At 41.6% G+C, this 27,023-nt stretch overlaps 4 protein-coding genes across 4 annotated transcripts in view; 2 read left to right on the top strand and 2 right to left on the bottom strand.

The window, feature by feature from the left end:
• Nucleotides 1-324: 324 nt before the first annotated feature.
• CSUI_005581 (nop53 (60s ribosomal biogenesis) protein) lies at nucleotides 325-3,490 on the top strand (the record flags this gene model as incomplete). Its single annotated transcript, XM_068065753.1, has 4 exons — nucleotides 325-437; nucleotides 1,200-1,266; nucleotides 1,915-1,986; nucleotides 2,716-3,490. Coding segments are annotated over 4 exons (420 nt in total), but the record flags the coding sequence as incomplete, so codon positions are not given.
• CSUI_005580 (uncharacterized protein) lies at nucleotides 2,645-12,639 on the bottom strand. The gene is made up of 3 exons (XM_068065752.1): nucleotides 4,686-12,639; nucleotides 3,738-3,966; nucleotides 2,645-2,868 (listed from the first exon to the last, which is right to left on the bottom strand). The coding sequence occupies exon 1, from the start codon at nucleotides 10,924-10,926 to the stop codon at nucleotides 5,212-5,214; it is 5,715 nt and encodes a 1,904-aa protein (XP_067922274.1). The 5' UTR covers nucleotides 10,927-12,639; the 3' UTR covers nucleotides 2,645-2,868; nucleotides 3,738-3,966; nucleotides 4,686-5,211.
• CSUI_005579 (ubiquitin carboxyl-terminal hydrolase uchl3) lies at nucleotides 11,490-14,931 on the top strand. The gene is made up of 3 exons (XM_068065751.1): nucleotides 11,490-12,688; nucleotides 13,186-13,291; nucleotides 13,918-14,931. Exons 1-3 carry the CDS (start codon nucleotides 12,146-12,148, stop codon nucleotides 14,310-14,312), a joined length of 1,044 nt encoding a protein of 347 aa, XP_067922273.1. The 5' UTR covers nucleotides 11,490-12,145; the 3' UTR covers nucleotides 14,313-14,931.
• A 683-nt stretch (nucleotides 14,932-15,614) lies between these two features.
• The window catches only part of CSUI_005578 (sodium hydrogen exchanger 3 protein), a 13,819-nt gene continuing 2,410 nt past the window's right edge, over nucleotides 15,615-27,023 (bottom strand). The window contains exons 2-10 of the mRNA XM_068065750.1: nucleotides 26,622-26,941; nucleotides 25,880-25,980; nucleotides 24,622-24,750; nucleotides 23,449-23,564; nucleotides 22,038-22,137; nucleotides 21,367-21,511; nucleotides 19,488-20,181; nucleotides 18,271-18,404; nucleotides 15,615-17,421 (exon numbers count right to left, since the gene is read on the bottom strand). Coding sequence (XP_067922272.1) covers nucleotides 17,254-17,421; nucleotides 18,271-18,404; nucleotides 19,488-20,181; nucleotides 21,367-21,511; nucleotides 22,038-22,137; nucleotides 23,449-23,564; nucleotides 24,622-24,750; nucleotides 25,880-25,980; nucleotides 26,622-26,941 — 1,907 coding nt within the window. The 3' untranslated portion in view covers nucleotides 15,615-17,253. The remainder of the gene's footprint in view (nucleotides 17,422-18,270; nucleotides 18,405-19,487; nucleotides 20,182-21,366; nucleotides 21,512-22,037; nucleotides 22,138-23,448; nucleotides 23,565-24,621; nucleotides 24,751-25,879; nucleotides 25,981-26,621; nucleotides 26,942-27,023) is intronic.

Genomic DNA, 27,023 nt, shown 5'->3' with positions numbered 1-27,023 from the left:
AATCTATCTTTAATCTATCTATCTTTATTCTATCTTTAATCTATCTATCTATCTATCTATCTATCTTTAATCTATCTATCTATCTAGTACCACCAGATGCGCAGTTCATTCTCTTACTATGGCGTATCTCCGTGTATTCTGTACTCCCCCTCTACATGTACGTGTCTATTAAGGTATGTATGTGCCTCTTGATAGACATCTATATATATCTGTATATGCACATGCTATGGCTCCAATGACACTTGTATATACATATATATACGCATACGTACATGTATATAGATCTGTATATGTATATGTTTTCTCGTTTGTTTCTTTTCTTAGCATGGAGCAAAGGTGTCTTTGAAAGCTTTTAGACATGCCATCGATAATGCATCACGTCTTATCAAAGACGTTGAGGTGGATGAAGAGGAAAAGAATCTCCTTCGCAAGGCTAAGTAAGCTCAAAGACATACACAACAACCCTACTACTCACCTCTTTCATATCCATCCATCTCTCTAGCTAGCTCTACACTATGCCTGTATCTATATGCATGTACACATCTATCCCTACATATGCCCCTACCATTTCTCGTCTATCTATCTATCTATCTTTCTTTCTTTGGGTGATAAGCCTAGCGAGTGGTGTACAGTCTTTTGCTGTAGAGAACAGTTGAAGATCTTATCTGCTGCTTCGTTCCTGTTTCTCTTCTTCTTCTTTCTCCTCCTCTTGCTACTTCATTTCCCTGTGTAGACTCTTATTGTATGTCTATGTAGAGCTACTTTTTCATTAAGACGCAGATCCTTATCATTTATGCGTACACCTCTTTGTACGTATAAACACATATCTCCATGTATATCTATATACATGTCTGTCTTAGCATTTGTATAGATCGTATTAGTAGTACCTTCACAGATATCTGCGTGTATATATCACATGTCTGTTAACTCTTTATCTGGACGTGAATATTTCTCTACCTCTGTATATATATGTCTATGTATACATGTCTATGTATGTTATGTGTATGTATAAGTACTCATATAGAGTCTACCGAGTGCTGTAGTGATGTGCATGTATCTCTACGGGCGTATGAATGAATGTATCTCTAGATATGTGTATGTGTGTGTGTCTATGTATGCATGCTGTATGTTTTTGTTGTGGTCGTGTCTGGTGTATGTACACCGCACGGCGACATCGCCCGTGTCTCCTTTCCTCGTAGACATGAGAGACTCGAGGCAAAAATTCAAGCAGCGAAGGAAGGCCTCGTCAAACTGAAGATTGGAAGAGTAAGAAGAAAAGACATCTCGTTATCAAGATAAAAGATAAAGAGAAAGACATAAAGAGAAAGAAAAGAGACAGAAAGAGAACAAGAGTGAAGTGGCTTTTTTCTGTTTTATGTAGACGTCGTTCTTTATCCTTCTTGCTTAGTTGCGATGTGGAGAGATTCTAGACTCTTCTTGTTGTTTCTATGGTGTACATACCCCGTCTTCGATTAAATACATAGACATACATACATAATTACATAGACAGATAGACGTACATAGATATACATACATAGACATACATACACAGACATGTATCCGTAGAGATACATAAGTATGATGTAGACATTATAGATATCAGCGGCTCTTCGAGGTCTCCATGGAGACAAGTGAAATGACCGAGTATCTTGTGGAGAAGATAAACACTTTCTGTTAATGAAGAAATAAAAACAAGAGAAAAGAAGAAAGAAGAAGAAAGATAGGAGTTGATATAGGAGAGTGTCGTATGTACGATTCTAATCCTGGCTATACACCACTAGTCAGATGGATGACTTGAGTATTCACGCGCCTTGTCTTGTTTTTTCTTCTTCCTTCTTCTTCTTCTTCTTCTCATTCTTTGCCTATCATGCATCTTTGTGTTCTTCTTCTCCTCTTTTTTCGCTTTCTCTTTAGAATCGATTCATAGAACCTCCGCCTCTAGCCCAACTACCAGAAGATCTAGGAGGAAGCCTTCGCACTATGAAGGTACTTATGGAGATTACCCTTTCCTTCTTTCGTTCTTTCTCACTCTTTCTTTCCTTGATAGATTAGAAGGAGAGGGAGAGTAAGCAATCAACGTCGTCGTTAGCTGCTTGTTTCGGGGTCGCATGCTTACGTCTGGTTTGGTCAAAAAGATTTCATTCCATTCCACCTCCTCTTCCGGTGTATGTACAGCCGCCACGTACACTCGCATGTATATATAGAGATGTAAACTGTTTCCTCATGGACTAGACCTGCAGTACGTACAACCTCCTTCTTCTTCCATACGGTCTTTCTGTTTTATCTCTCCCTCTCTTTCTCTTTCTCTTCACTCTGCTGATCTTTTTCTCTTTCACTCTCTATAATAAGACGTCCTCCAAGCAACCTTTTAGACATACGGGATTTCTTGAACTTCTCTACTTCTCTCTCATCTCTTCTCGAATATATACCTATACATATATAGAGAGATGTATATATCTTCCTACATGTAGAAACACCTATACATCCTTATACAGATATATACGTAAAACATGTATACTTGTATATATATATCTAATGTATATGTATGTTCACTTCTCTTCTCTTCTGTCCCTACTTGTTCTTTTTCTTCTTGTCTCATTTCCTCTTCTTTTCATTTTATCTTTTCTTTTCCTCTTTAACCTCTGCTTCTTCTTTTTCTTTTTCCTTCCTATTCTTTCTCTTTTGCTTGTGCTTCTATTTCGTGTTTCTCTCTAGGCAGTGAGCGGAGACGGGAGCGCAGTTGCTAGTCAAATGCTGTCTCTTCAACGCCGGGGCTTGATCGAACTGCCGCCAACAGGAGGAGCTTCAGGGGTGTATCTTCGGCGTATCCAAAAAGAAAGATCTAGAAAGCTCCATAGTAAAAGACGGCTTAGGAGAAAGTAACGAACACACAGACACCGAAAGAGAAAGAAGTCGAAGAACGAGAAAGAGATCTATCTTCTACTTATGTCTATCAAAAAAGGAGATCTTCTCCTCATCTTCCTCTCTACCATCATGTATGCAAGAACGTCTTTCTCTCTCTCTCTCTCACGCATCTTCCTCTTATCGACAGAAAATCTTCTACATTCATGCACACTCACACACACTCTCTCGCTATGTATATATGTATCTATTTATATCTCCTGTATATGCATCTCCCTATATCTCTATGCATATGCATCTATGTATATCTCCTGTATATGTATCTATCTGTATGTATGAAGTGACGTTGTCTCTTTCTCTCTCTCTTTCTCTCTTGCTATGTGAAGGACTGATATTGGTAGGTGGAGATTGTCTCAGAAAGCGAGAGAATGAATAAAGCTACTTTCATTGGACTTCTTATCACACTCGTCTGCTGTAGAGAAAAAAGAAATCTTGATCCTCTACCTAATTATATACAGAGAGAGAGATGTAGGAAAATCACTGAGAAACAGGAAATTACGTGGTGTATGTACATGCATGTATGCTGTATATACACCCGGGGGTGAAGTGAGTATTCTCTCAAGCTAGAAAAGAGAGAAGGAAGAGAAGAAAGGAGCTCGAGACAATTGTACTATGTGTGTATTTCTTCATTCCAAGAGATCTTTCATACCAGGAAAAACTCGATCAGGAAAGACTTTGACCGATCATTCTCGTTGAACCTTCTGTCTTCTATCTTTCTTCAAAGAAGAAGCAGGAAATCTTACTATTCTTTCTTTTCTTTTCTTTTCTATTCTTCTTTTCGTTTCTCTTCTAAATGTCCATTTGAAGTCTCTCACTCTTGCGGCGATAGTAAAGAAGGAAGATGACTCGCCAGAGAAAGAAAGAAAGAAGGCGACAGGAGAAGAAGATGCTTGTTGATAAGATGCGTGTGTGAATGATAGCGTAACAAGAGAGAGCGAAAGAGAAGATTTCTACGTCGATGAGCTCTTCTACGAGCTATTTCTTTTATGTTTAGGGAAGAGCAATCAATGGCCTTCGTTCTGTTGTATGCGTGAGAATACAGTCCTAGTAGTGCATGATAAAGAGAGAAAAGAAAAAAGAAAAGAAAGAAAAAGAAACGAACAACAGATAGCACTCTTCTTTCTTCTCATCTCTAGAAGTAGAAAGAAAAGAAGAAAGAAAGAGGATGTCTTTAATTTCTCTCAAAAATACGGACTTCTCATTCTTCCTCTCCCTATGAAGAGACTTCGCTTCACTTCCACTCCTAGGAGGTCCCTGACTACTATATCTATCCCCTACAATGACTAGGGCTGTACATACACTTGATATCCACTCTTGCTGCTTTCTTCGCGAAAGCATAAATCGACGAATCTTTCTCTCATACAGATTATTGATGTTGGTGGACTTCTCTTCCTCTCTCACTCCAAGTATAGAAGAAGTACATATATATATATATATGACTACATATACACTGTTTTCAAGAAGTTATGTAGAGTGGTGCCTGAGGTGTATATACACTCGAAAAGATAGGTGTAGAAACAGCCTCTACGTGTTAAGATTAGATCGTCCATATGTACATGCATACAGGCTATCTCCTCTCGAGTTCACATATCTAGCTCACTCCTGGCGTAGATTGAAAGAATCGACAAACGTCTTCTATTAAAGAGACGTAGGAAAATCTAGAGACATCCCGATGGATTCGATTTTCTTCGCTTTTCTCACAGAGAGTGAGCGAGACGGGTGATACAGATAATGAGGTGTAGATACACCAGAAGATCGCGTACCTCACTCTATTTGAGACACAGCGGCTTCTTAGGAAGATATCTTTTCTCGCATCTCTTTCTTTCTTCCTTTCCTTCCATCTCTTTCGCACTGTGAGTTAAGGACCCTTTTACGAGACGCTAAGGATAGAGAGAACGACGTTTCTTTCAAGAAGGGCAAGAAGAAAAAGGAGAAAAGAAAGGCGCAAGACGAGAGAATGAAGAGTAAAGAGAATGGAGATAGATGAATACAGTGAACGATTCTAGAGAAGACTGCATACACACAAAGGAAGATCAGAGAATCCACTCAGAAAGAAGAAGACATCCACATAAGATATCCCACATATGTAGAAGACATAGACATACTTTGATGTATACAGAGAGAGATAGACAGGCTATCTCTTTTCTCTCTCTCTCTCTTTGACAGCTATCACTTTCGACCGCTCTCTGCCTTCTCTTTCTTTCTTTCTCTCTTCTACCCCTCCTCTTTTCTTCTTCTTCTTCTTCTTCCTTTCTCTCTTTCTTTCACGCTTCTTTCTTTCTTTCTTTCTTATGGTCCTCCTATGACTCCTGCGACGCCACACCACCTTCTTCTACTTTTCCCTCCTCTTCCTCTTCCTTCTTGTCGATTTCTCATCCTGCCGCCTTGTCCCTCTCTTCTAGGCCCCCCCCCGTCTCTTCTGGTAGAGGAATCTAGGTGTTGATAGTTCGTCTCTTCTTCATCCTTCCTCATCCTTCCCGCTAGTCCCGTCATCTTTGCTTCTCTCTCTTCGCCGTTGATCTCTCCCTGTTGATGGCGATACGGGAAAGAAGAAGAAAAGGAAGAAGAGGAGGAATCTCTGTAGCCCCTTTGTGAAGAATTCTCTTGTTTCTGGTCCTCTTTCATAGCTTTAAGAGATCTTATGAGCCAGTACTGTCTATCTTCTTCATTCAGGAGAACGTAGACATTCTGCAGACCTTTCCGACTTTGTAGACACTGAACAATGAAATTCACGTCTCGACTTAACGCTTCCACACGAGGAAAACAAGCGACTGCATGCAGTGGCATACCTACAAGATGAGAGAGAAGAAAAGAAGAAGAAGAAGCGGCAGGAGGTGAGGGGGATGAAGAAGATTGTGGAGAGGGAAGAGAAGAAGAGATAGAAGGGACACTTGGAGATACGGAAACAGGGGAGGAGCTTTGGAGTGTTTCCTGATGAGGCGAGACATCGCTTGAATGAGCCTGTGAACGAGAAAGCAAAGGACTGCTACTACTACTACTATTAATAGAAGAAGAAGACGAAGAGAGAGAAGAAGAAGCCGATTCCATAGGCGTCATGTTATCTATCGAATCTGGGGGGTGCATGTCTGAAGAAGAAGAAGAGGAAGAGAGAAGAGAAGAAGAATTGATATCCTTGGAGACAGGAGAAGTAGAAGATGTCGAGCAAAGTTCTTCTTCAACTTGACGAGGATGATGACCTTCTTCTCCTTCTTTTTGCTCTTTTTCTCCTTCTTCTTTTCTGTTCTCCTTCTCTTCTTCGCGTGTATCTCCTCCACGATGTGATAGATGGGCATGATGAATAAGACTCCCCGTTCTATCTTCTTCTTCTCTCACACCCTCTTTCTCACATCCCTTATCTTTCTCTTTCTCACTTTCTTGTCGTTTCTCTTCATTCATCTCTCCTGTCCTCTCCGGCTCCTGAACCGCCTCCTTCTCCTTCTTCTCTTCCGACGCAGACGCACCGTTTTCTTTCAAGAAAGGAAGACCATTCTTTCGATCTTGCTCTAGAATGTTGGTCTTATCATCCTTCTCACTCTTCTTATCTTCCTTCTTCATCTCTTCGACGCACGCCCGACCTAGAGGAAGAGAATGAGAGGTGTCTCCTGTCTCTTCAATCAAGAAAGTTGCTATCTTCTTGATTAAGCTCAGAGGACAAGGCTTCGCAAGATCTCGAAGATGTTGGTCTTTGAGCCAATTATAAGAAGAGAAGTAAAAGTCGAATTGCCGGCGAAGGGCTTTCCGGCTTTGACTGAGTTTTTCTTTCACAATCTTCACGGCGCTGGCTTTAATACAGGGATCTGCATGTTCTAAATCGATATACAAAGAAGAAGAAGAAAGAGTAGAAGAAGGGGATGAGGGCATCGGATTCTCATCATGATTCTCATCGTGGTTACTGTCGATCTTCTTCTCTCTCATGGAGTGGAGGTGTTTCTTTTTGAAATCTTCAACAAGATCACGTGGAAGAGGTAAGATAAAAGACCCTGTAGATGCACGATGTTCCGCAATAAATTCTGATTCATTCTCTGTCACTTTCACTCGAAGATCAGAGAGAATGTAAGTCTCCCAGTCATCTTCAATATCCTTCTTGATTCCAGGTGTACAGACACCCGAAGATGATAAGGAAGCTAGTGGTGAAAAAGTCATCTCCTTCTTCTCGATATGGAGGGAAGAAGAATCACAGGATGCATGCATGAGAGAAGAAGCCTCAAGAGAAGAACAAGAAGAAGAGAATGGAGTCATATGGCTATTCGAAACGTGAGACTTGCTCTCGTTTTTCTTTTCTTCTAGACTTCTTTCCTTCTCCTCATCTTTCTTTTCTGGTAGACAAAATCCCTTCTCGTTCTCTTCGTGCTCGACAGAAGATTTCTTCGGCCTCCTATCATAGCTATCATCTGCTGCGTCTTCTTCTTTATCTTCTTCTTTCTTGGACTTGGCCAATTCACGTCTCGGCTGATAGCGTAAGATAGGTGTGCCTGACGAAGATGAGAAAGAAGAAGACGAAGAGGAACATCTTTCTTTCCCTGGATTCATTCCTGGAGCGCTTCTCATCTGAGAAGTTGCGAAAGAGAAAGATGACGAAGGGTTTTTCTTATTATTCTCATCGACGATATTCTGATGTTGCGTGAGAGATGGTAGCATCGCGGGTGTATGTACACCTTGTCCTCCGCTTTTCTCGAAACTCTTCAGATCATCTTCTGTTGCTTTTATACACGTTAAATCACTCCAGTCTCTCCATCTCCCTACAGCCCGAGGGCGAAGATTTCTTTCTTCTGCTTCGTCTCCACCTCCTCCTCCTGCCTTTCCTCTTCCTTCTTTTCTTGCACCTTTTCCGCCTTCTTTTCCTGTCTTCTTCTTATTTCCTCCTTGAGCTGGCGATGCATGCAATGAGAAGCCATTCTCTCTCGAACCTTCTCTCACCTCCCAGAGACGGAGACGTCGCGTGTGGAGATCTTTATCTTCAATGCGAAGAAGCTTTTCTCGAGTTAAGACTGGCATGCAATTCTCTAAGCTTAAGAAGCACGCAACAATCCATTGCCCTATATACACACTCTCCAAACTAGCTTCTCGCCACTCGACAAAACTTGATAAAGGGGGAGAAGAAGAAGAAGAAGACAAAGAAGATGAAGAAGACGGGAGAGATGAAGATGAGAAAGATGATGAGTTGGGAGAAGAAGAAGAAGAAGAGAGAGGAGTGTGGCTTTCCGTGTCTTGACATGTCTTCATGTAGGAGGAGAAAGGTGACGTGTTTCTCTTAGTATTAGTCGTGGGTAGAGGGTTCTTCGAAAAGGAGGAGGAGGAGGAGGAGAAAGATGATGTATACACTTCTTGATTCTTGTACGGAGCTTGATATCCGTTGCCATCATCTTTCTTCTTATTGAATGTAGAGGAATCGGGAGATGTGCTTGTGTTCTTTCTATCATGTGCTTTCCCGTCGTGAAGAGAAGATTCTTCATTCGATGTCTTTTGGAACAACGACGGTGTCTCATGTGGTGTACATACACCTGGTGTATCTCCACCCCCTCTTTTGGTTGTTGGCTGAGGATGGGGTGATGTCAAAGAAGACGCCTCAGGTGTATGTACACCTGAAATGGCTGTTTTCATCTCTTTCTCTTGCAGAGAACAACTGGTCTTCTTCTTACCAAGTGCTTTCGCGACAACTGCTGGCATACGCCCTAGATTGATTCCTCTTCCTTTGCCTGCTTTTACACAACTTCGATTTCTTTCATTCATCTTTCTCTCTTCTTCTTCTTCTTCACTATCGCTACTACTAGTACTACTAGTATCACAACTCCTCGTAAGATTTTCTTGCTTTCTATCAGGTATATTTCGATTCCTATGATCAAAGCTGTTTTGGGGAAGATCGCCTTCCCTTCTTCTCCCCCTACTGCTGTCTTCATTCTTACGATGAGAAGCAGCATCAGTTCCCTTACTGCCTTGAACAATTTCTTCTCCCTCCCCCTCTTCTTCTTCTTCTTCACTACTGCTACCACTACCACTACTACTAGAGCTGCTGGTACTGAGGGTGTTCATAGGATGAGGGGTCTGTCTTCTCTTCTCTTCTGGACCTTTTGGTTTGGATAAAGAAGAAGAAGAAGAATCCATTCTCTCTTTAATACCTTGTTCATCTTTCTTTCTAGATGAAGAGTTGACGTGACGTGTAGAGGGCTGAGGTTTCCGTTTTTGTTCTTTCTTCTCTTGCACTTCTCTTCTTGTTGCTCCTTGAGCTAGACTCATCGACTTCTTCTTTAGACTCTTCTTGAGATGATCTAGGTCCTTCGAAACAAGCTTCTTCTTCTTCTTTGTCGTTTCTTCTTCTTCTTCTTCCTCTTCGCTTCCACTTGCAGAAGAGGAGGAGCTTGCATCGCTACTAGCAGCACTACTTGACGAGGTGATGAGGGACATCATTTGTATCTCTTCTTCTTCTTTCTTTCCTTTCCTCTCGTTGTCTTGTCCTTCTTCTTTGCGACATGTGATCTTCTTCTTCTTCTCTTCGCTGTTCTTCTTATTCTTCAATCCTTCTTCTTCTCCTCTTCTCTTGAGAAGATTCTCTCTTGCCTTGGAATGCTGATGCGTGATGGATGAAGCTACACTTCCAAGAAGATGCACGTTCTTTCGCCGGGTCTTGTGCTCGTGACTAAGAAGATCTTTATCTTCTTCTTCTTCTGTTTTCTTCTTCTTCTTCTTGGGACAAGGAAGAGATGATTTCGATGGAGAAAGAGGGGATGACTTCTGAAGAGATGACATACAGAAAGAGGAAGAAGAGAGTGCTCGACGCTCCGCTTGATCTTTCTTGCTTCTCTTCACGACGTGAAGAGAAGAAGAAGAAAGACTTGAAGAAGAAGAAGAAGATACCAAAGAAGAAGAAGAAGAGAAACAGACAGGAGGTACTGCTGACAAAGGAGGAGATTCTTCATGATCTTTTCTTGGCTTCTGTCTCGCCTCACAGAGATTCCCTTCTTTCTTAAAGTCTCTCGAGAGAAGGTGAGAAGCCCCACAGGAAGGAGAAGAAGAAGAAAGAGAGAGACGCTGTCTCGTCGTCTGTCCAGCAGGTGTCTTGACAGGCTTAGCAGTGAGACTAGGAGGAGAAGTCGTTGCGAGCTTTTTCTTCTTTTTCTTCTCTCTTTTTCCATCATCTTCTTCTTCTTCAGAATTAGAAGAAGATGAGAGAGCGTCCTCATCTGCATTCCTTGGGTGAAGTCTTCCTCCATTTGCAAGAAGAAGAAGCGACTTTTTCCTCTTTTCTAGGGACCGGTTTCGCTTTTTGCGTCTTTCAACTGATCTTTCAGAGAAATCCTCTTCTTCCTCTCTATTAGTATGAGAAGAAGAAGAAAGAGAAGAAGAAGTAGAAGAGAGAAGAAAGGGTATCAAGGGGGATGGAGTGTATATACACACCGTGATCGCATCATTGTTTTCAAGAATCTGAATAGGCTGATGATCGGGTAGAAGACATCCATCTAAAGATAAGAAAATAAAAGGAGAAGAAGAAGAGAAGAAATGTCTTGCATGTCTACTGTTCTCTTGTTGATATACAAGACATGTCTGCTGTCGATGTGAAGAGTCATCTTTCTTCTCACTTGGGAAGGAAGGAAAGAAGTTGAAAGAACCTTGAAGAAGATCATAAAGAATCTGGGCCTTAAGATGCCCTATGGTGTATGTACACCTGATGTCGACGAAATACCAGCTATCTTGAAAGTATTGAGAGCCTTGAGAGAAAGAGAACGGATAAGCGTAAGACCTCCTTCTTCTATATAAAAGATTAAGCCATTTCTCTGTAGGATTCTTGAAAGAAGAAGAAGAAGGAAAGGAGGGAGAGAGAGAAGAGGAACAAATCTCTTCTTCTTTCTTTGGTCTGAAAGATAAGATGTCTTCTTCTTCTTCTTTCTCTCCGAAGTTGCCACAGAGATAAGGAGACGAAAGTGAGAGAGACGACACAACAGGAGAGGCCTTCTGATATGTCTCTTCTCCCTCCAAAGGAAGAAGAGAAAAGGTCAGCTTAACACGCATCTTCACAAATGCTCATCTCTCCTTTCTTTCTTTTCTTTCTTTCTTTTCTTTTATGAATGAAGGGACCTCGTACGTACGTACACAGGTAGATATCGATCGATGAATGAACGATAGAGAAACAACTAGATAGAGGGAGAGATAGATAGATTAGCTACAGACGTATAGACAGAGAGAGAGATAGAGAGATAGATGAGCTATAAAGAGATAGATAAAGGAGGTATCGATTGGTCATCTAAAAAGAGCCGTGTGTTTCTCTATGCGAAGCAATGAAGAGCGAGAAAGGCAGGAGAGGAGATGATCTTTCACGATTCCTAGGCAGAACAAGAAGATCAAAAGGAAGAGAAGAAGGAAGGAAGAAGAACGGGAAGAAATCCTGTTACGAATCTCCCTGTTTGAATAGAGCAATCTTCTTCTTATCACGCGTTTCTAGAAAGAAGAGAAGAAATTACTCTCCCTACGAGGGTAGCTGAGAGAGGGATACAAAGATACTTAAGAAAAGAGAGAAGACAGAGAGAGAGAAAGGAGCTTCTCTCTAAATATGTACGGTTTTCAAATAGGAGAAATCTCTCTCTCCGATGTTCTTCTCTTGCAAGAGAAAGGCAAGCGAAGGGTAGAATCGATACGACAGGAGACAGAAGAGAGACAGAAAGCCATGAGAGAAAGAAAGAAAGAAGAGAAAAAAGCCACGGCACCTCTCCAAGGAAAAGAAGAGGTGAGAAAGAAGTAGGTATATATATCTGGAGAACGTCTGTAAGAAACAAAAGAGCTCTTTTTCTTCTTCTTTTCTCTCTTTTCTTTGTCTCCCTCTCTCCCCTTATCTCCCACTCCTTCTTCCTCTTCTTTTCTCCTAGTCACTTTTCGATTCTCATGAAGGACTGAGCGCATGCAAAGAAATAACTACATGGGAAGCGATCGACTGACACACAGACATCCAGCTAATCCCTTGAGACGTGAAGCAAGATAGAGAAGTGTCATGAACTAACAGATCAAAGAAGGAAGATTCTCTTGTCTTGTGAGAGATCGAAGATTCCTTGCTGTCGAGAGGACCAAAAGATAAGAAGAAGCAGAAGACGACTATCTTCGTTTCTTTTCTCTTTTTCTTTCTTATTGGAGAAAGATCAAGACATAGAGAGGCGTCTGAGTGATTAGAAGGAAAGAAAGAGCCGTCCACTGTGTGTTGGATCTGACTTCTTCCCTTGCCTTCTCAAGTTTCAGGTGTATGTACACCTCAACACCGTCCGTCCTTTGGCGGTTTCTTGACTCATTTTCCGTCATTTTTGAGTCATTATTCTTCTTCCTTCGAGTTGTTCAACTCTTTCTCTTCACCCTCTCTTGGGACTCACTACTCTTTTCTCTCTTTACCGTTCTTTTCTTCAAGATGTCTTCGACCGGAGAAGAGGCGTCAGCACACACGTCGGAAAGACGCGGGGGCAAGTGGTTGCCCCTAGAAGCGAATCCTATGGTATTTGCGCAGTATGTGAATGAGATAGGCGGGAGTGTTTCTTTCGGAGTCGAGCAAGGCGATGAAGTGGAGAGAAAACACGAAGGAAGGAATGAAGCGGTCTTAAGTTTCGAAGATATTCTCTCCTTCGAAGACTGGGCCTTAGAGATGCTCAGGCATCCCACGGTCGCTGTGTTACTTCTCTATCCGATAACAAAGGAGACCGAAGAGATTCGAAAGAAACAGGCTCAAGAAGAAGACAAGGATAAACAAACAGAAGACGGTGATGGAAAGAAATCCAGTCTCTGGTATACCAAACAGGTACAAGAAATGTTAACGCTTTCATCGGGACTGTTCTCCTACTTCTCTCCTCTTCTTACACTTTCTCTCTCTCTGTTGGTCCTTTCTTGTTCCCCGCTTTCTTCCTCTTTCATCATCTGTGTACTGGTATGTCTCTCTCTTTCTCTATCATACAGGTTGTCTCTCTTTCTATCGGGTCTACTTTTCTTTCCTTCTTTCTTATTTCTAGCCTCGCCTATCGATGAGTTCATCTCCTTATCGTCTTCCTGCTGTATCTAAGCAGTAGATAGATTTCTTCTCTTTCTTCTTAGCCTAGGCACTTCAGGTGAAGAAGATGTTGTCGACACGGAGGGAGCCTGTCTGAAGAGACTCGGAAAGAAGTACCAAATGTATGGAAGGTAGACAGATATTATACCTTTGAGATACATAGAGAGATAGATAGATCTCTATGGACGATCACTCACCTTCATACCTTCTCTTGTGTGCTTCTGTTTTACATGGTGGTGCATGTATACCAGACTGTAGGAAATGCATGCGGGACCATCGCGCTTCTTCATTGTCTTGCCAATCTACCAAGAGATAGATTCCCTCTTCAGCCAGGAGGATTTCTAGAAAAATTCCTAGGTATGTCAACATACTCAAAAGAATCTATCTATCTATCTTTCTCCAACTTATCGATCTATCTTTAACCTGTCTATTCATCTTTAATCTACCTTAAATCTATCTATCCACGTATCTATCAACCATCCTCTATCTGACTGGGAATCTCCTCACATATCAAGCTAGCTCTCCAATAAGGCTGTAGCTAGCTCGAGCCATCTCCTCAAAGTGTACGTACACCGCAAGAAGCCCTAGCAGCGCCGCTACGCACTTCACTTCCATGGCTCGCATACCTCCTCATATACCTCTGCTGTTTTTCTCCTCTTCTCAAGATCTTCTACGAAAGAAGACCTCCGATTTAGAAGAAGAGAAAACAAGATAAACTAAACAAGTGAAGAGCCCGTCAGTCAGCTGTGCGTATGTCTATCTCTCTCGATTTACACATAGATGTACGAGCATCGACTAATACGAGTTAGCTAGCTCCACTTGATAGGCTACAAGTGTCGATGGTCTCCTCCTTGTTTCGAATCAGAGAGAAAGAAGAGAAGAAGTCTTTCCCGTTTCTATCTTTCTCCCTCTCTCTTGTATCTTCTTAAGACTTTCCCTGCGGGTTAATTTCTTCTTTCTCTTTGTGTTTTGTATCTTTACAGAAGAGACTGCAAATCTGACTCCTGAAGAAAGGGCGAAGAAACTGGAGACAGATAACGCCTTAGCATCGGCACACAAGAGCTACGAGACGAAAGGCCAGTCGAGTGTACCTACACCTGAGAGGAGTGATGTAGATACACACTTTGTCGCTTTTGTGTATGATGAGAAGACAGGGTGTTTATATGAGCTTGACGGGAGAAAGAATAGGCCGATCAATCACGGGCCTGTCCTATCAGGGACTGAGGAGAGGGGAGCCCAGAAGAAGCAGCTTGAAGATGTACAAGGTTTACCTCTCCTAAGAAAAGCTATGGACGTTATCAAGAAAGAATTCGTAGAGAAATCTCCTCCTGGAGAACTGCGCTTTCAACTTATTGCCGTAGAAAGTGCGAGAAGTTAAACAAGGGAGCTAGCATAGGAGTCGAGGAGGTAGAAGACTACGTCTCTATCCCCTCGCATTCTTCTCTTTCTTCTTCTTACTCTTCATAGTCTCTCCTAGTAGTGCCCATCTGCTTCGTTAGAGATCTCTTCCTCTTCTTCTTCCTGTTTATGGACCTCTCTTTTCGTCAGTCTCTCTTGTAGGGGGGAAGGGGGAAGTAAAGAAGAGAAGAAGAAAAGTCGTCTCTAAGATGAGAGAGAGAGATAAAAAATAAAAAGGAAGGGAACTTTTTTCTTTCATCGTCAAGATGCAGACAAAAGGAGGCGACCAGAAGATCTCTTCCTTCACTGAAGTTTCTGCACAGAGAGAAGTACACGTAAAGTGTGTTTGTATGCTTCTCCTATATGCATGACTTCACATCTGTTTAGGACCTCTCTTTAATCTATCTATCTTTAATCTATCTTTAATCTATCTATCTGAGAAGGCAGCGATCTTAAGAAGACTTTTCTTGACTCCTCTTATGTATGTGTGTATTCTTCGTATCTTTCTTTCTAAGTGGGTGAGAATGAATGATTCCTCATGTAACTCACCAGGAACCTCCTCCTGGTGGTGTACGTACACCTCATGTTGAAAGGCCACATGAGAAAAACAAGCGAGTCGAAAAAGCGAACAGCAGCATGCGAGATGTCGCGAAAACATGAGATGTCTTATTCTCACCCATACCAGCTAGTCGACTTCCATTCAATCTTTTCCTCGAGTCGCGATAGTTCAAAGAAGAAAGAATAACTCGAGAGAATTGCAACTAAAAGCCCAACACATCAGAGAGACAGAAACGAAATGAAGAGGAAAGGCATCAAGACATGTCATAGCTAGCCTCTTCTCTCCTTTCAGCTTTGATCTACATAAGAAAGAACTGCCAAATCATCACTATAAAGGCATGGTGCAAATGAAAGGCTTCTTTCTGAACGGAGAATGAATGATCTTCACTATAGATGAAACTCGAGTGCTTCTTGCCAATGCTGTTCAGGAGTTCTTGCAGTAGTAGAAAAGCTTTCATCGAAGCTTATACCTGATAGCTGTCCATTCTAAGTGAAGCTGTGTGAAAGGGATCTCCGACTCCTCCCATGACTCGCTAAGAAACAGAGGTGATTCTCTCCAGCTCAGATGCCAAAGAAGTCTCTTCACTTCTCATCTTTAAAAAGTATAGCCACCGAGTGTATGAAGTATGGCCGACGTATGAGCTAGGAATGTTTGATCGAAAGATACAGAAAAGAAAGCTCATGTTTGGCTAGCTAGCATGCGGGTGACTACATAATAGGGGTGACGTGGCGTCTCTTCTCGTGATGGGAGTAGTATCTCTGTTACTCTTCTCTCCGTCATCTCTAGGTGCAAGTTTTCTTTTTTTCTTCGTGTATCTGCATGCGAGTATACGAGAATAGATGTAAAATCTCAAGAGAGGCTAAGCATACACAAAAAAGTGAGCTCGACACTTCAAATATAGCACGAACTGAGGAGCTCTAACGAGACACGTGTTTCGGTGATGCGGAGGATTGTATTTCTAACTGTTCAGGGGTAAATGATCAAGAAGAGATCATAGCTAGGAACAGCCCTCCATCCACCTTTTCCTTTTGCTTCTCGTCTCTTCATAGTGCTTTACGAAAAAAGAGAGAGATCTTTCTTTCATCGGATAAGAAAGAAATCGCGGTTATGCTCACTATAAGAAGGGACAATTACGGAAAACCGAAAAAGGAGTAGTAGTCAAAAAGCAGAGGGATGAGAAGACTCGATCGATCACAAGAAGAATCGAAATGATCAGAACTTTGGAGTGAAAAAGACGATCAAATTTTCAATAAGAAAAGGAAAGCAGGAGAAAACAAGAATTTCTCGGAAGGTTGAGAAAAAGACAGAACATTTTTCAAGAAGGAAACGCCGTGCATGCATGCAGGAGCAGTTGAACATGGGCGGCATCTTGCGCTGAAAACAAAAGAAATTCCTCGAGGTGTCTATACACCCCAGATTTTAGGTGTCTGTACACCTCAAAACAGCCTTTTCGCGAGAGACTTTCCAAAGCAATCAGAAAATCCAAAACCGCCCTTTATGATCCGTTTATTTTTTCCCTTTTCCGTCAACCAACGGTGATTTAAGTCACCCAAGTGGACTTCCTTTTTGGAGCAGACGGTCTCTAAAAAAGAAGACAACTCTCTCCCTTCTTACTTCTGAAAACTCCCTTATGGTTAACATTGGTATTACCATGACTATCTTCATATCACTCATTGCCTCAGCAGAAGAAAGCCAACAAGAAAGAAGAAAACGAGAGAGAGGATAAGAAAGAGACTAGGGGGAATAAAGCAGTTTCCGTATCTTTTTTACCCTGTATGATGACGATAGCTCACATCTCATCACACATATAACCTCACACAATAAGAACTACGTATCATCTACCTATGCATATATATATATATGGCCATGTACGTATGTATGTATATATCTAAATATCAGTATACACGTGTATAGCCATGAGTGTATGGATGAATAGGCGTGCATGTACATGGTATTTTTCACAAGTGAATCGCTTTCTTGAATAGCCAACTCATTTAGACATACACCGAAGTAGACATCTTCTCTCTTGATCCACTCTCCTCTCTATGTCGCACGCATGGGTCTCTCCAAAGAAGTAAATAAGCTTTCAGCACCGCACTTTCTCTCTCTCTCTCTTCGCGCCCCGCAGAATCCGTCGAAGAAGAAAGGATCTTCTCTAAGTCCGACACCCCCCTATCGATATCGAGCTTCCATCTGCTTTAAGTCGCTTCTTATTCTATCAGTATGCATGAAGATGACTTCTGTTATTCTCCTTCTCTTAGATTGACAGAGAAAGGGAGTCTTTCTTTGCTTCTTCTATCCTAGGCACAGTCCGATGGGATGATTGAAAAAGACAAAACGAAGAGAGTTCTTTTGACCAGATCTACACATGAACTTTGCTTCTAGAAAGATATACAACAGAATTCGACGGTGTATGGTCTGGAGAATAAGAAGGAAGATCTGCATGCCGTAATCTCTCACTCCCTCTTCTTGTACTTGCCGTCCCTGGCGTAGAAGTTGAGTTGTCCTCCCGATCACTTCCAAGCCATCTCTATAAAGAAGAAAGAAGGAAAGGTGTATATGCAGATACAGGAAGATGTATATACATATATATATATATATATATAGAACAGACTACTTCAATTGAACCGCCTGCTCTCTTATGAAGCCATAATAGATCTATCTATCTATCTATCTCTACTCAATCTATCTTTCTCTGTATCTATATGTATGGAGACATGGAGAAATGAGCCCTGGAATTCTTTGGCTGCGATTTTTCCATGAGAGTATACATCATCTGCATATGTATATATGTATATATGTGCATATATGTATATATGCAGGTATGTATGCAAATCAAGTATCAACGGATAGGCACACACCTATGCACCCGGACACGTACCTCCACTCATAGATATAGACATACATATACACATATATATGAAGGAATCTTTCACAACGGCATATACGCATGTATACAGATAAGCAAACAGATACATACATCTGTAAAAATTCTAAACTTGTCGAGCCCATTGGAAGCGGCCTATAGTTTGTGGGCCTAGCCCACAAAAACGGCGAAAGACGATACAATACTGCATTATTCTCAAACCCGATGTCTTGTTCAGGCCATGTGCCATACTCAGCACATATATATGCAAATATATATAGAGAGAGAGGCACGCTTCACCCCAACTTCTATTCCTTGCTTCCCTGTCCCTCTCGTTCTGTGTCTCTCTACACTTCTCTCCATTGATGTATATCGTTCTGTAGATAGATTCCCCTATGCAAGTATCGCTAAGAGACTCTTCTCTTCGTAATCTATCTTCCTAATAGATAGACCATCTGTTTCTATTTGAAGAAGAAAGCATAGAAGATGTTTAACAGAAAGATTTCTACGTACTTGTAGATATTGTCTATCAAGCATATACAGATATCTAACAAAGGTGTTTGAAGATGAGAAGTCACTCTCCTCGGTCTCGTCAGTTGCACTGAGGTGTCTTCTGCTTCTTCTTCTTCTTTCATCCATTTCTTCTCCTGAAAAAGGAGAAAGAAAATGGCGACAAGAAGGATAATGAAAGAGCTTAGATCTCGAGACTTCTTCTTCCTCTTCTCATCGAAGATAGGATCTCTCTTTTGACGATATGATCTAGAAATCTACTTATTCTCAAGCTGCTTATATGTAGACAAACATACATAGACATACACCCGGATATGTATACATATGCGTAGGCTTGCGAGTGTGTCTAAATGATCCTACAAGTTTGATGTATATGCGATAGAGAAAGAGCTCATCCATACACCGGTAGGTTCCTCTTCTAAGCCTTTCTCTTCCCCCGCTACAAGAAAGACAAGGGAAGGAGACAATCGACAGCCACAAAACCAACCTCGCTACCACCTCCTGTCCATCCGTCTAGCTAGCTATCTAGCTAGCTATTCACCTAGCGAGCTGCCTATCTATCTATCTAAATGGATCCAGCGAGAGAAAGAAGGAATACACGAAGAGGTATGTATGTAGAAAGTTATGTAGTGAGTATAACGTAGACTTTATCAGGAAAAAGAGAACTGCCCCAGACATTTACCATCTGTACGGATTAACAGGCTTATTAGAATAGATGAAGAGAAAACTCCATATGATACATCTCCTCGGTATAGATCTATATACATACTTTCACTAGAATCTTATCGTGAAATACCTTCCCTGCTCTACTGAAAGGTAGTAAAGAGACCATGCACGTGCCGGTAGATATATATAGAGAGAGATATTCTCGTATATAGACGGAGATACATCTATCTATAGATATATATATATATATGTGTAGTGTTTCACTCTTGAAAGATACATACATATTACAGAGAGCTAACTGACACCTATGTTTATGATCATATAGAATACACAGCGCCGAAGATACGACCATTGATATACATCTATCTCTCTCTATAGATATCTCTCTACGTCTATATATATATATATATGGTTCTATATATATCGATCGACTGAAAGAAAGAAGAGTGTCAGAATTTTTATGCCCTTTTCACTTTTTCACATTCGAAGCCGTCTTCTTCTTCTTGTCCTTCTTTCATCTGCCCTATCGATTCTGCTTTTATCTAATTTGTCACCTGCTCTTCCTTCATTCGATCCATGTCTCTCGAGATCCCCCAGATCTTCTTCTTCTCCTGCTCCTATGCCTCTTCTTCTGTCCTTATCTTTTCGACTTCTTTCTTGCTCTTCATCCTCTTCTTGCCTCTCCATATGAGTATATACATTCTTCTCGCTGTCTCCGTATGTATCATTCGCTGTCTTATAATACATACCTCCAGAGAAACCCTTCCCTTCTCTTCTTTCATATGTTTCTTCCTCTTCTTCCTCTCTCTTCTTCTTTTGCTTTTCTTCCCCCCCCAAGGCACCCCTCTCTATCCCTCTTCGACTCTCGTCTTCTTCTTCTTTCTCTGGAGATTCTATACCTTCTCCATGCTTGTAAGGAGAGGTGGGACGGCCATTGGTAGACACTCTATGAAGGGCTTTCCGATCAGATGTATATACACCTGCTCTTTCTCTTTCTCGCTCTAGCTCTTCTTCTTCTCTCTCCTCTTCATCTCTCATTCCTCGGCTTGCAACAGTAGAAGAAGAGAGTAAGGCTTCACATGGAGAATGAAGAATCGATCCGGAGGAGGAAGAAGAAGAGGAGAGACGCGAACTCGAGTCTTCTCTATGCTCGACTGTCCCTAGCTTTACAGCGGCATATTCAAGCATCGAGCCGACGCCTAGGGTGGTTATCACGACGAGGATCAGGGTCGTCGTTACCAAAAGTTCCTGCAGGAAAATAAAAGAAGAAGCGAAAGAAAGGAGAGAGAGAAAGAGAGGTGAGAGATGGAGAGACACACGAAGAGAGAGAGATACATAGATAGATAGATCGCAGGAGATAGAGAAATCGAGGGAGATAGACAGATGGAGGGGAGGTGGTGATAGGGAGACAGACAGAAGGAGACAGCGAGATCGGAGGGGACACAGAGAGAGACAGGAAAGAATGAGGAGACGGAGAGAGGGGGAGGGAGAGAGACAAGTCAGAGGCCCAGGAAGAAAGAAAAGAAGACAGAGAAAGATGGGAGAAGAAGAAAGATAGACAGAAGTAGAAGACGAAAAGAGACGGCTGCTTTATGAGTTGGAAATCTCAAAATGCACTTTATCTACGTTATGAAAAGACGAGGAAGAAGAAAAAGAATGGAGACATCTCGCCATCTCTATCTATAGCTATATGGAGTTCATAGCTCAGCAGCGGGCTCCCCAGCTACGTAGCTATCCCTGTCAGTCTTCTATCTGTATACATGGCTTCGTAGAGATGTAGAAGCAGAGAAAGGTGAAGGAGAATGTCCAAAAAGGAGAAAAGTGCGAGATGTCTCCAGGTGTACATACACCTCCATTACACACCTCTATAAGATAGAAACTGTTTACCTCCTATATCACCCAATGAGATACAAGTATGTATACATCTATTTTTCCTTACATACAGAGAGACAGAGAGAGAGAAAGAAGTAAAAGGAGACGCAGGCAATACATACATATACAGGTATAATCTGCATTTATATCTATGTATACACACATCACTAGATATCCGCCTATATGAGCTTTCTCTTCTCAGCGAATCGAAGCAACTCGAAGAAGAAACAAGAGGAAGAAAGGACAGAAGAAGAAGATGAAGAATGACTGCATAGTGAAGACAAAGCAAGAGAGAAATAGCCAAGAGAAAGGAGAAGATAAAGAAGAAAGAAGAAGATAATAAAGGACAGAGAAAGAAAGAAAGAAAGAAAGGAGTCAGTAGAAGAAAAAGGTGGATGAACAAAGAAAAGAAGGATAAGGATAAAGCAGAGAGAGAAGAGAAAGACCAGTGAATGAATGAAAGAAGAAGAAGAGAAATGAATGGAGAAGAGAAGGAGAAGGTCGGAAGAAAGAAAAGAGAGATTCCACTGTTGTATGAGGAGAGTCTTGATGTGAGCTGACCTTATTATGTCTACATACGGCTCTCCAGATATCGTGGTGACAGGGGATTGTCATAGCTAAAGCAAAGGCGACGGCTCCTCTCAAGCCAGCGAGGCACATCAAAATCTGCTGCGAGCAATCGATTCTCTCGTCTTCACGACGGAATCTAGAAAGAAAGAAGAAAAGAGAAGAAAACGCGAGAGAAAGAGAAGAGGAAGGAAGGACAGGGAGAAAAGGAAGAAGACGAGGAGAGAGAAGAAGATCAATCTCCGTGGCTAGTTTGCATGTGTAAAGAGAAGCTCTGGTCTATCCGTATATAAGCCGAAATTCACATGTTATCTCTATGATCTAACGGCGTATCTACCGAGGTCTACGTAAGATCAAGCCTTCTGTCAGACGCATACTCATACATATATACTTTCCTATATATATATGTATATATGTCCATAAAGAGAGAGAGAGAGAGAGGAGGGAGGAGATGGAGGAGAGAAGAGAAGAGCGACGAAAGAAGAAGAAGAGGAGACAGATTAGAGATGAATGAACCCGAAGTGTTCTCTTCTTCTTCGCCAGAGTACCCCCATGCAAGAGAGAAGAAAAGAATTAGAGAGAGAGATAGATGATAAGATAGAAAAGACAAAAAACCCAACAGAGAAAGACCAGTCTGTTTCTCTCGCTCTTCTTCTTCTTCTTACCTATTGCTGATGAGACACATAGGAAAGACACATACAACGCGACTCCCCGCGCATGAGAGGAGAGAAATGAGAACGAAGAAAAGATTAAAACTCCTCCCTCCTGTCAAAGCAAACAAATAAAGAAGAAAGGCGAGCGAGGTCAAACCAATGAAGATAGCCGGAATTGATATGAGAGACAAAGAGGTGTATTATATGTATATATACATATGTAGGTAACGAGGAAGGATGTGATGTACCTAAGAGAAAAGGAGGGGGGGATGAAGAAGATCGCGAAGGAAGGTGAGAAAGATATTTAGGAGAGTTAAGAGAAGAAAGTACGGTCAGTGATGGAAGAAATGTGTAGGCACATAGACAGAAAGCGACTAGAAAGTTGAGTCGAGAGAAATGGAGATTCGAAAAGAAGCAACGAATGAGGGGTGTCGATGCGGTGTACGTACACTTCCCCTCCAGTGTACATACACTGCCACTCGACCCCTGTCACCGAGTCAAGGGAGAAGACCGACACTTTAGCCTCTTTCAACTCTTTCTCTACCTAACGACCTTAAAAGCAACATACATACACTTCAGGGGCACCTCCTGAATCTCCGCATCTATCTATCTTCGGTCTTTTACCTATCTACCTATCTCCCACTATCCATCTATTTTCAGTCTATTTCTCTCTCTCCATCTACAGCCGTCTGCGCTATACCACATATGAGTGTATATCAAGAATAAAGGTGTATGCTGACATATACATAGATGTCTATATAGACACGACAGTGCCTAGGGATGAAGATCTCCACAGATAGATACATAGATAGATGGATAGATAGATAGATAAAGAGACGACAGGTAGGTAGGTAGATATATAGCTAGACGACATGAGTGTCTTTGTGTTGAATGGGGCTGCTTGTGAAACAAGCCGTCCCTCCCTGTATGCACGTCTTTAGCTTTCTATTCGAATCCATAGAGAAAAGAAAAGAAAGAAAGACATGCACTGCATGACCGTCACATGGATAGGGATAACTGCAAATAAGAAGAAGAAGAGGAAGTGTGAGAGATCTGTTCAGTTGTTTTCAATCTCCTCCCCATCACTTCTGCGGTGTATGTACAGCAGAGCAGTATGCACAGGCGAGCAGAGTAGATAAAAACGCCTTCCCTATCGCAACTCGTCTTTTTCTACTATAGATCCGAATCGACATAAGTTTGCTCAGCTCATCGAGAAGAAAAAAAACCCAAGTGCAGAAGACGACAGATATCCATCCCCCCTCTTCGTCAAGACACACTCGCACAGCCTTATGACAAACCGGAGAGATGTAAGACAGGTGAAGGGAGTGGAGGAATGAGCTTTCTTCACGCCAGCCATAGTCTCTCTCTTTCTTTCCTTTCTTTCTTCTTCTAGTTGAAGTGTCTGTACATACAGTCGACTTACCAACTCCAACTGCGGCAACTACACCGAGATATGCGAAGACCGTCTTCTCACTAAGAAGAGCTATCGTCTTAAACACCGTATCGATAGAATATCGAGATTTCTTTGAAAGATTGTGGCTGAAGAAAAGAAGATGAAGAAGCGAGAGAGAGACAGAAAAAAAGAAAGAAAAGAAGAGAGAAAGGAGCGAATACCTTGAGGGAATAGTTCATGTAGAGATACGATAGAAGAAGAGGAAGGTGACGAAAAGCGAGAAGGGAAAGGATAGACAAGAAGAAGAAAGAAAGATTAAAAGAAGAAAGAGAAACAGAGAGAGTTGATAGTCAAGGAGGAGAAGGAGGGAGAGGAGCTGAACATCTTCAAATGAAAAATGAATACAACATAAACGTCCAGATATACAAATAGAGACATCTCCGTGGAAATAGACTCACTGGTCTATACGATCAACATATCTATCCATCTGTAATCTAGCCATCTATCTATCTAAATATCCACCTGTCTTTCTCCTTTCTACCTACATATCTCTCGACCTGTGTAACTATCTATCATGGATATATACACCTATCTTTAGTCCATCTATCTATCTATCTTCAATCTAGATCTGTCGATCTGTCTTTGGTCTGTCATCTTTCATCGATCTCCCTGTCTATTCATCCATCTTCCTTTAATCTCTCTCTCTCTCTGTCTCTCTTCAATCTATCTGTAGTCTGTCTATCTACCTGTGGAAGCATAAAGAAGAGTGGGAGTTGGCTGATGTAGGTACACCGCGCCCCACATGCAGATATTATACAAGCGGAGAGATGAATCTCAATAAGACTTTCATATACACATATATAGATGAATAGATTAAAGAGAGATAGATAGATTAAAGATACATAGACAGATGGACTTCAGATAGATAAATAGATTAAAGATAGATAGATTAGAAATAGATAGACGTAGTTACTTTCACGGAGTGAAGATATGCTGTGTAAGTCATACATTTGTAGCTGCCCGACTAGGCAAGAAAATAGCATGTCCTGAGGTATACACATACACATATGTACAGAGAGAGAGAGCGACAGACACGTGCGTACATAGATGCAGATACAAATGTCGAGAGAGAGAGAGAGACTCGAGTCGAACAAGGAGATCTCTCTGTAGAGAGAAGGAACACCTTCTCTGGAGTGTACGTACACATTGAAATGCCCGAGCATGAAGCCGCAGAAGAAGAGAGAGACGACTCCTGAGAAGCCAAACCACTCCGATACTCCGAAAGACATGTAAGCTGTAAGCAACGTTATCGCTACTTCATACTCAGGCAGTCTGAAACAAAGAAGGATGGAGAAGAAAAAGAAAGAGAGAAAGAAAAAGAGACAGAAAGAAAGGTAAAGAAATAAGGAGAGAAAGAAAAGGAAGAGAAAGAAGCAGGATGTCTTTCTTCTTCTTCATTATTATTACTCTTATGCAAATATCGCCTCGCTTCTCTTTCTCATCATGATCTTCTCTTCTCCTAGTCTGCATGCTTTCTCTCTTTCTTTCTCTTTGACTTGAAAGATGTCCTTGGAGAGAAAGGAAGAAAGAGGTAGAGCCATACACAGACAGCAAGGCATACTACATCGGGAAGATATATGGAGATCTACGCTAGATAGAGAAGAGAGAAAGAGACAGAGAAAGAGAGAGATGTGTAGGCATGTGTTGAAGTAGGAGGATAGCGCTCGACCCTCACAAATAGAGCCCTCTTCGTTCACTTACACAAGAAGCCCTTGTATAGACCTCCTACACTACAAATAGACATATATATATATAGATAGATAATTAAATATATTTATGTATCTATATGGTATACGAATACATTCATACCGATTTGCAAAGAGACCATGCTGAATCTTCTTCTCAGCTTTTTTGTACATCTGCACCTAGGCATAGGGCTGTCTATGAGTATTGTATGTATAGATATGTATGTATGACTGCGTATGTGTGACTACGTATGTATGTATTAGCTAAGTATATAAGTATGTATGAATGTTTGAATGACCATGTATGTCTATGTATTAGCTAAGTATTGGCTAAGAGCTATCAGCATGGATGGATGCAGGTGGGTCGGTCTATACAAGAGGCTATGTACCATGATATACAAGATTTTCTTATTCTTTCACCAAAGAAAGAAGATGCAAATCCTAGAAGAACTTTCCTCTTTCTCTCTCTTCATGTTGAGTCTTGACACTACCCATCCCCCCCCGTCTACAGAAGCCTATCTATCTATCTTTAATCTATCTATCTATCTTTAATCTATCTATCTATCTCTCTAGCTACACGATGAAGAAGAAGGAGAAGAAAAGCAAGCAAAGAACACGTAAAGACAAAGAAGAAGACAAGAAGAAAGAAGATATGAGAAAGAAAGAAAGAAGGGAAGACGGAGAGAAAGAGAGAAAAAAGATGGGAGATGACGTACTTGTTAAGCTTGGAGTGTCTGAAGCAGAAGCAGCAGAAGCCTCCTAGACCTATGCCTGTAATGAGACTACCCACGACCACTGAAAGAAAATCTGCGATCACCTACCCAACATTACAAGAGAAAGAAGAAGAGAAGCGAAAGAAAGAAGAAGAAGAACTCGAAATGAATAAGAAAAGTGAAGAAGAGGAAGAAGGAAAGAAGAAGAAGAAAGTCTCTTTGGTCACCTAGAAAAGCTAATGAAGTCTCTCTCTTCCATCCTCTCTCTCTCTCTTCTTCTTCCCTCATGAAACATACACATACATACATATATACATACATACATACACATACATCCACATACATACATACAGATATACTGGCTATAGGAGTTTACTCTTCAGTAGGGGAAGATCTGCGTGTAGACAGTCTGAGAGACTTCCTGAATGGCATTAACAAGATTCACCTCGGTCGTCGCATGCATACACCTCAACTTCCCCTCGAGTGTACGTACACTCCAAAGCATATGCCCACCATCGATATACATCCAAGCACTGTCTCTACCTCTACACATAGACACAGAGACAGATAGAGGTCCATACAGGCTCTTCCATGAGAGAGATTTCTTCATAGATCTCGTCTCCTTTCTTTTCTTTATCCCGTTTCTCGAGGAGACAAGCCAAGTCCCTCACCGCGTTAGAGACAAGAGAACAAACAGACCTTCCCTTCTTTCTTTGTCTCTCTTTCACGCAAACTACGACCTTACATCTAGACCAGAAGCTCTCTGCGCAACGGAAGCTTCGGAATTGAAGAAGATCTGGAGAACGCTCCTTGTTAAGGCGATAGAGACGGCATCGTTCAAAACACTCTCGCCCATGAGAATACTGTAAAGATCGACGCCTTTCTTTCCTAGGCGAAATTTGGGACTTCCAATGACGCTAAGAGTGGCGACTGTATCTGTTGCACTAATGAGAGAGGCAAATGCCCATGAAAAGCCGCGGAGTTCATGCGGCGGGCCCTCCAAGCCTGATGCATGCGCTGAGTAAAAAGTAATTTCTGCTACCATGATAGTTGAAAGAATCGTCCCTACACAAAAGAGAAGAAAGAGAAAATAGAAGAGAGAGACAAAGATAGAAAGAAGAAAGAGAGGAGAGAGAGAAAGAGAGGG

Source organism: Cystoisospora suis (assembly GCF_002600585.1).
Source record: "Cystoisospora suis strain Wien I chromosome Unknown contig_2688, whole genome shotgun sequence".
NCBI lineage: Eukaryota > Apicomplexa > Conoidasida > Eucoccidiorida > Sarcocystidae > Cystoisospora > Cystoisospora suis.
This window is presented reverse-complemented; position numbering and strand designations above follow the sequence as displayed.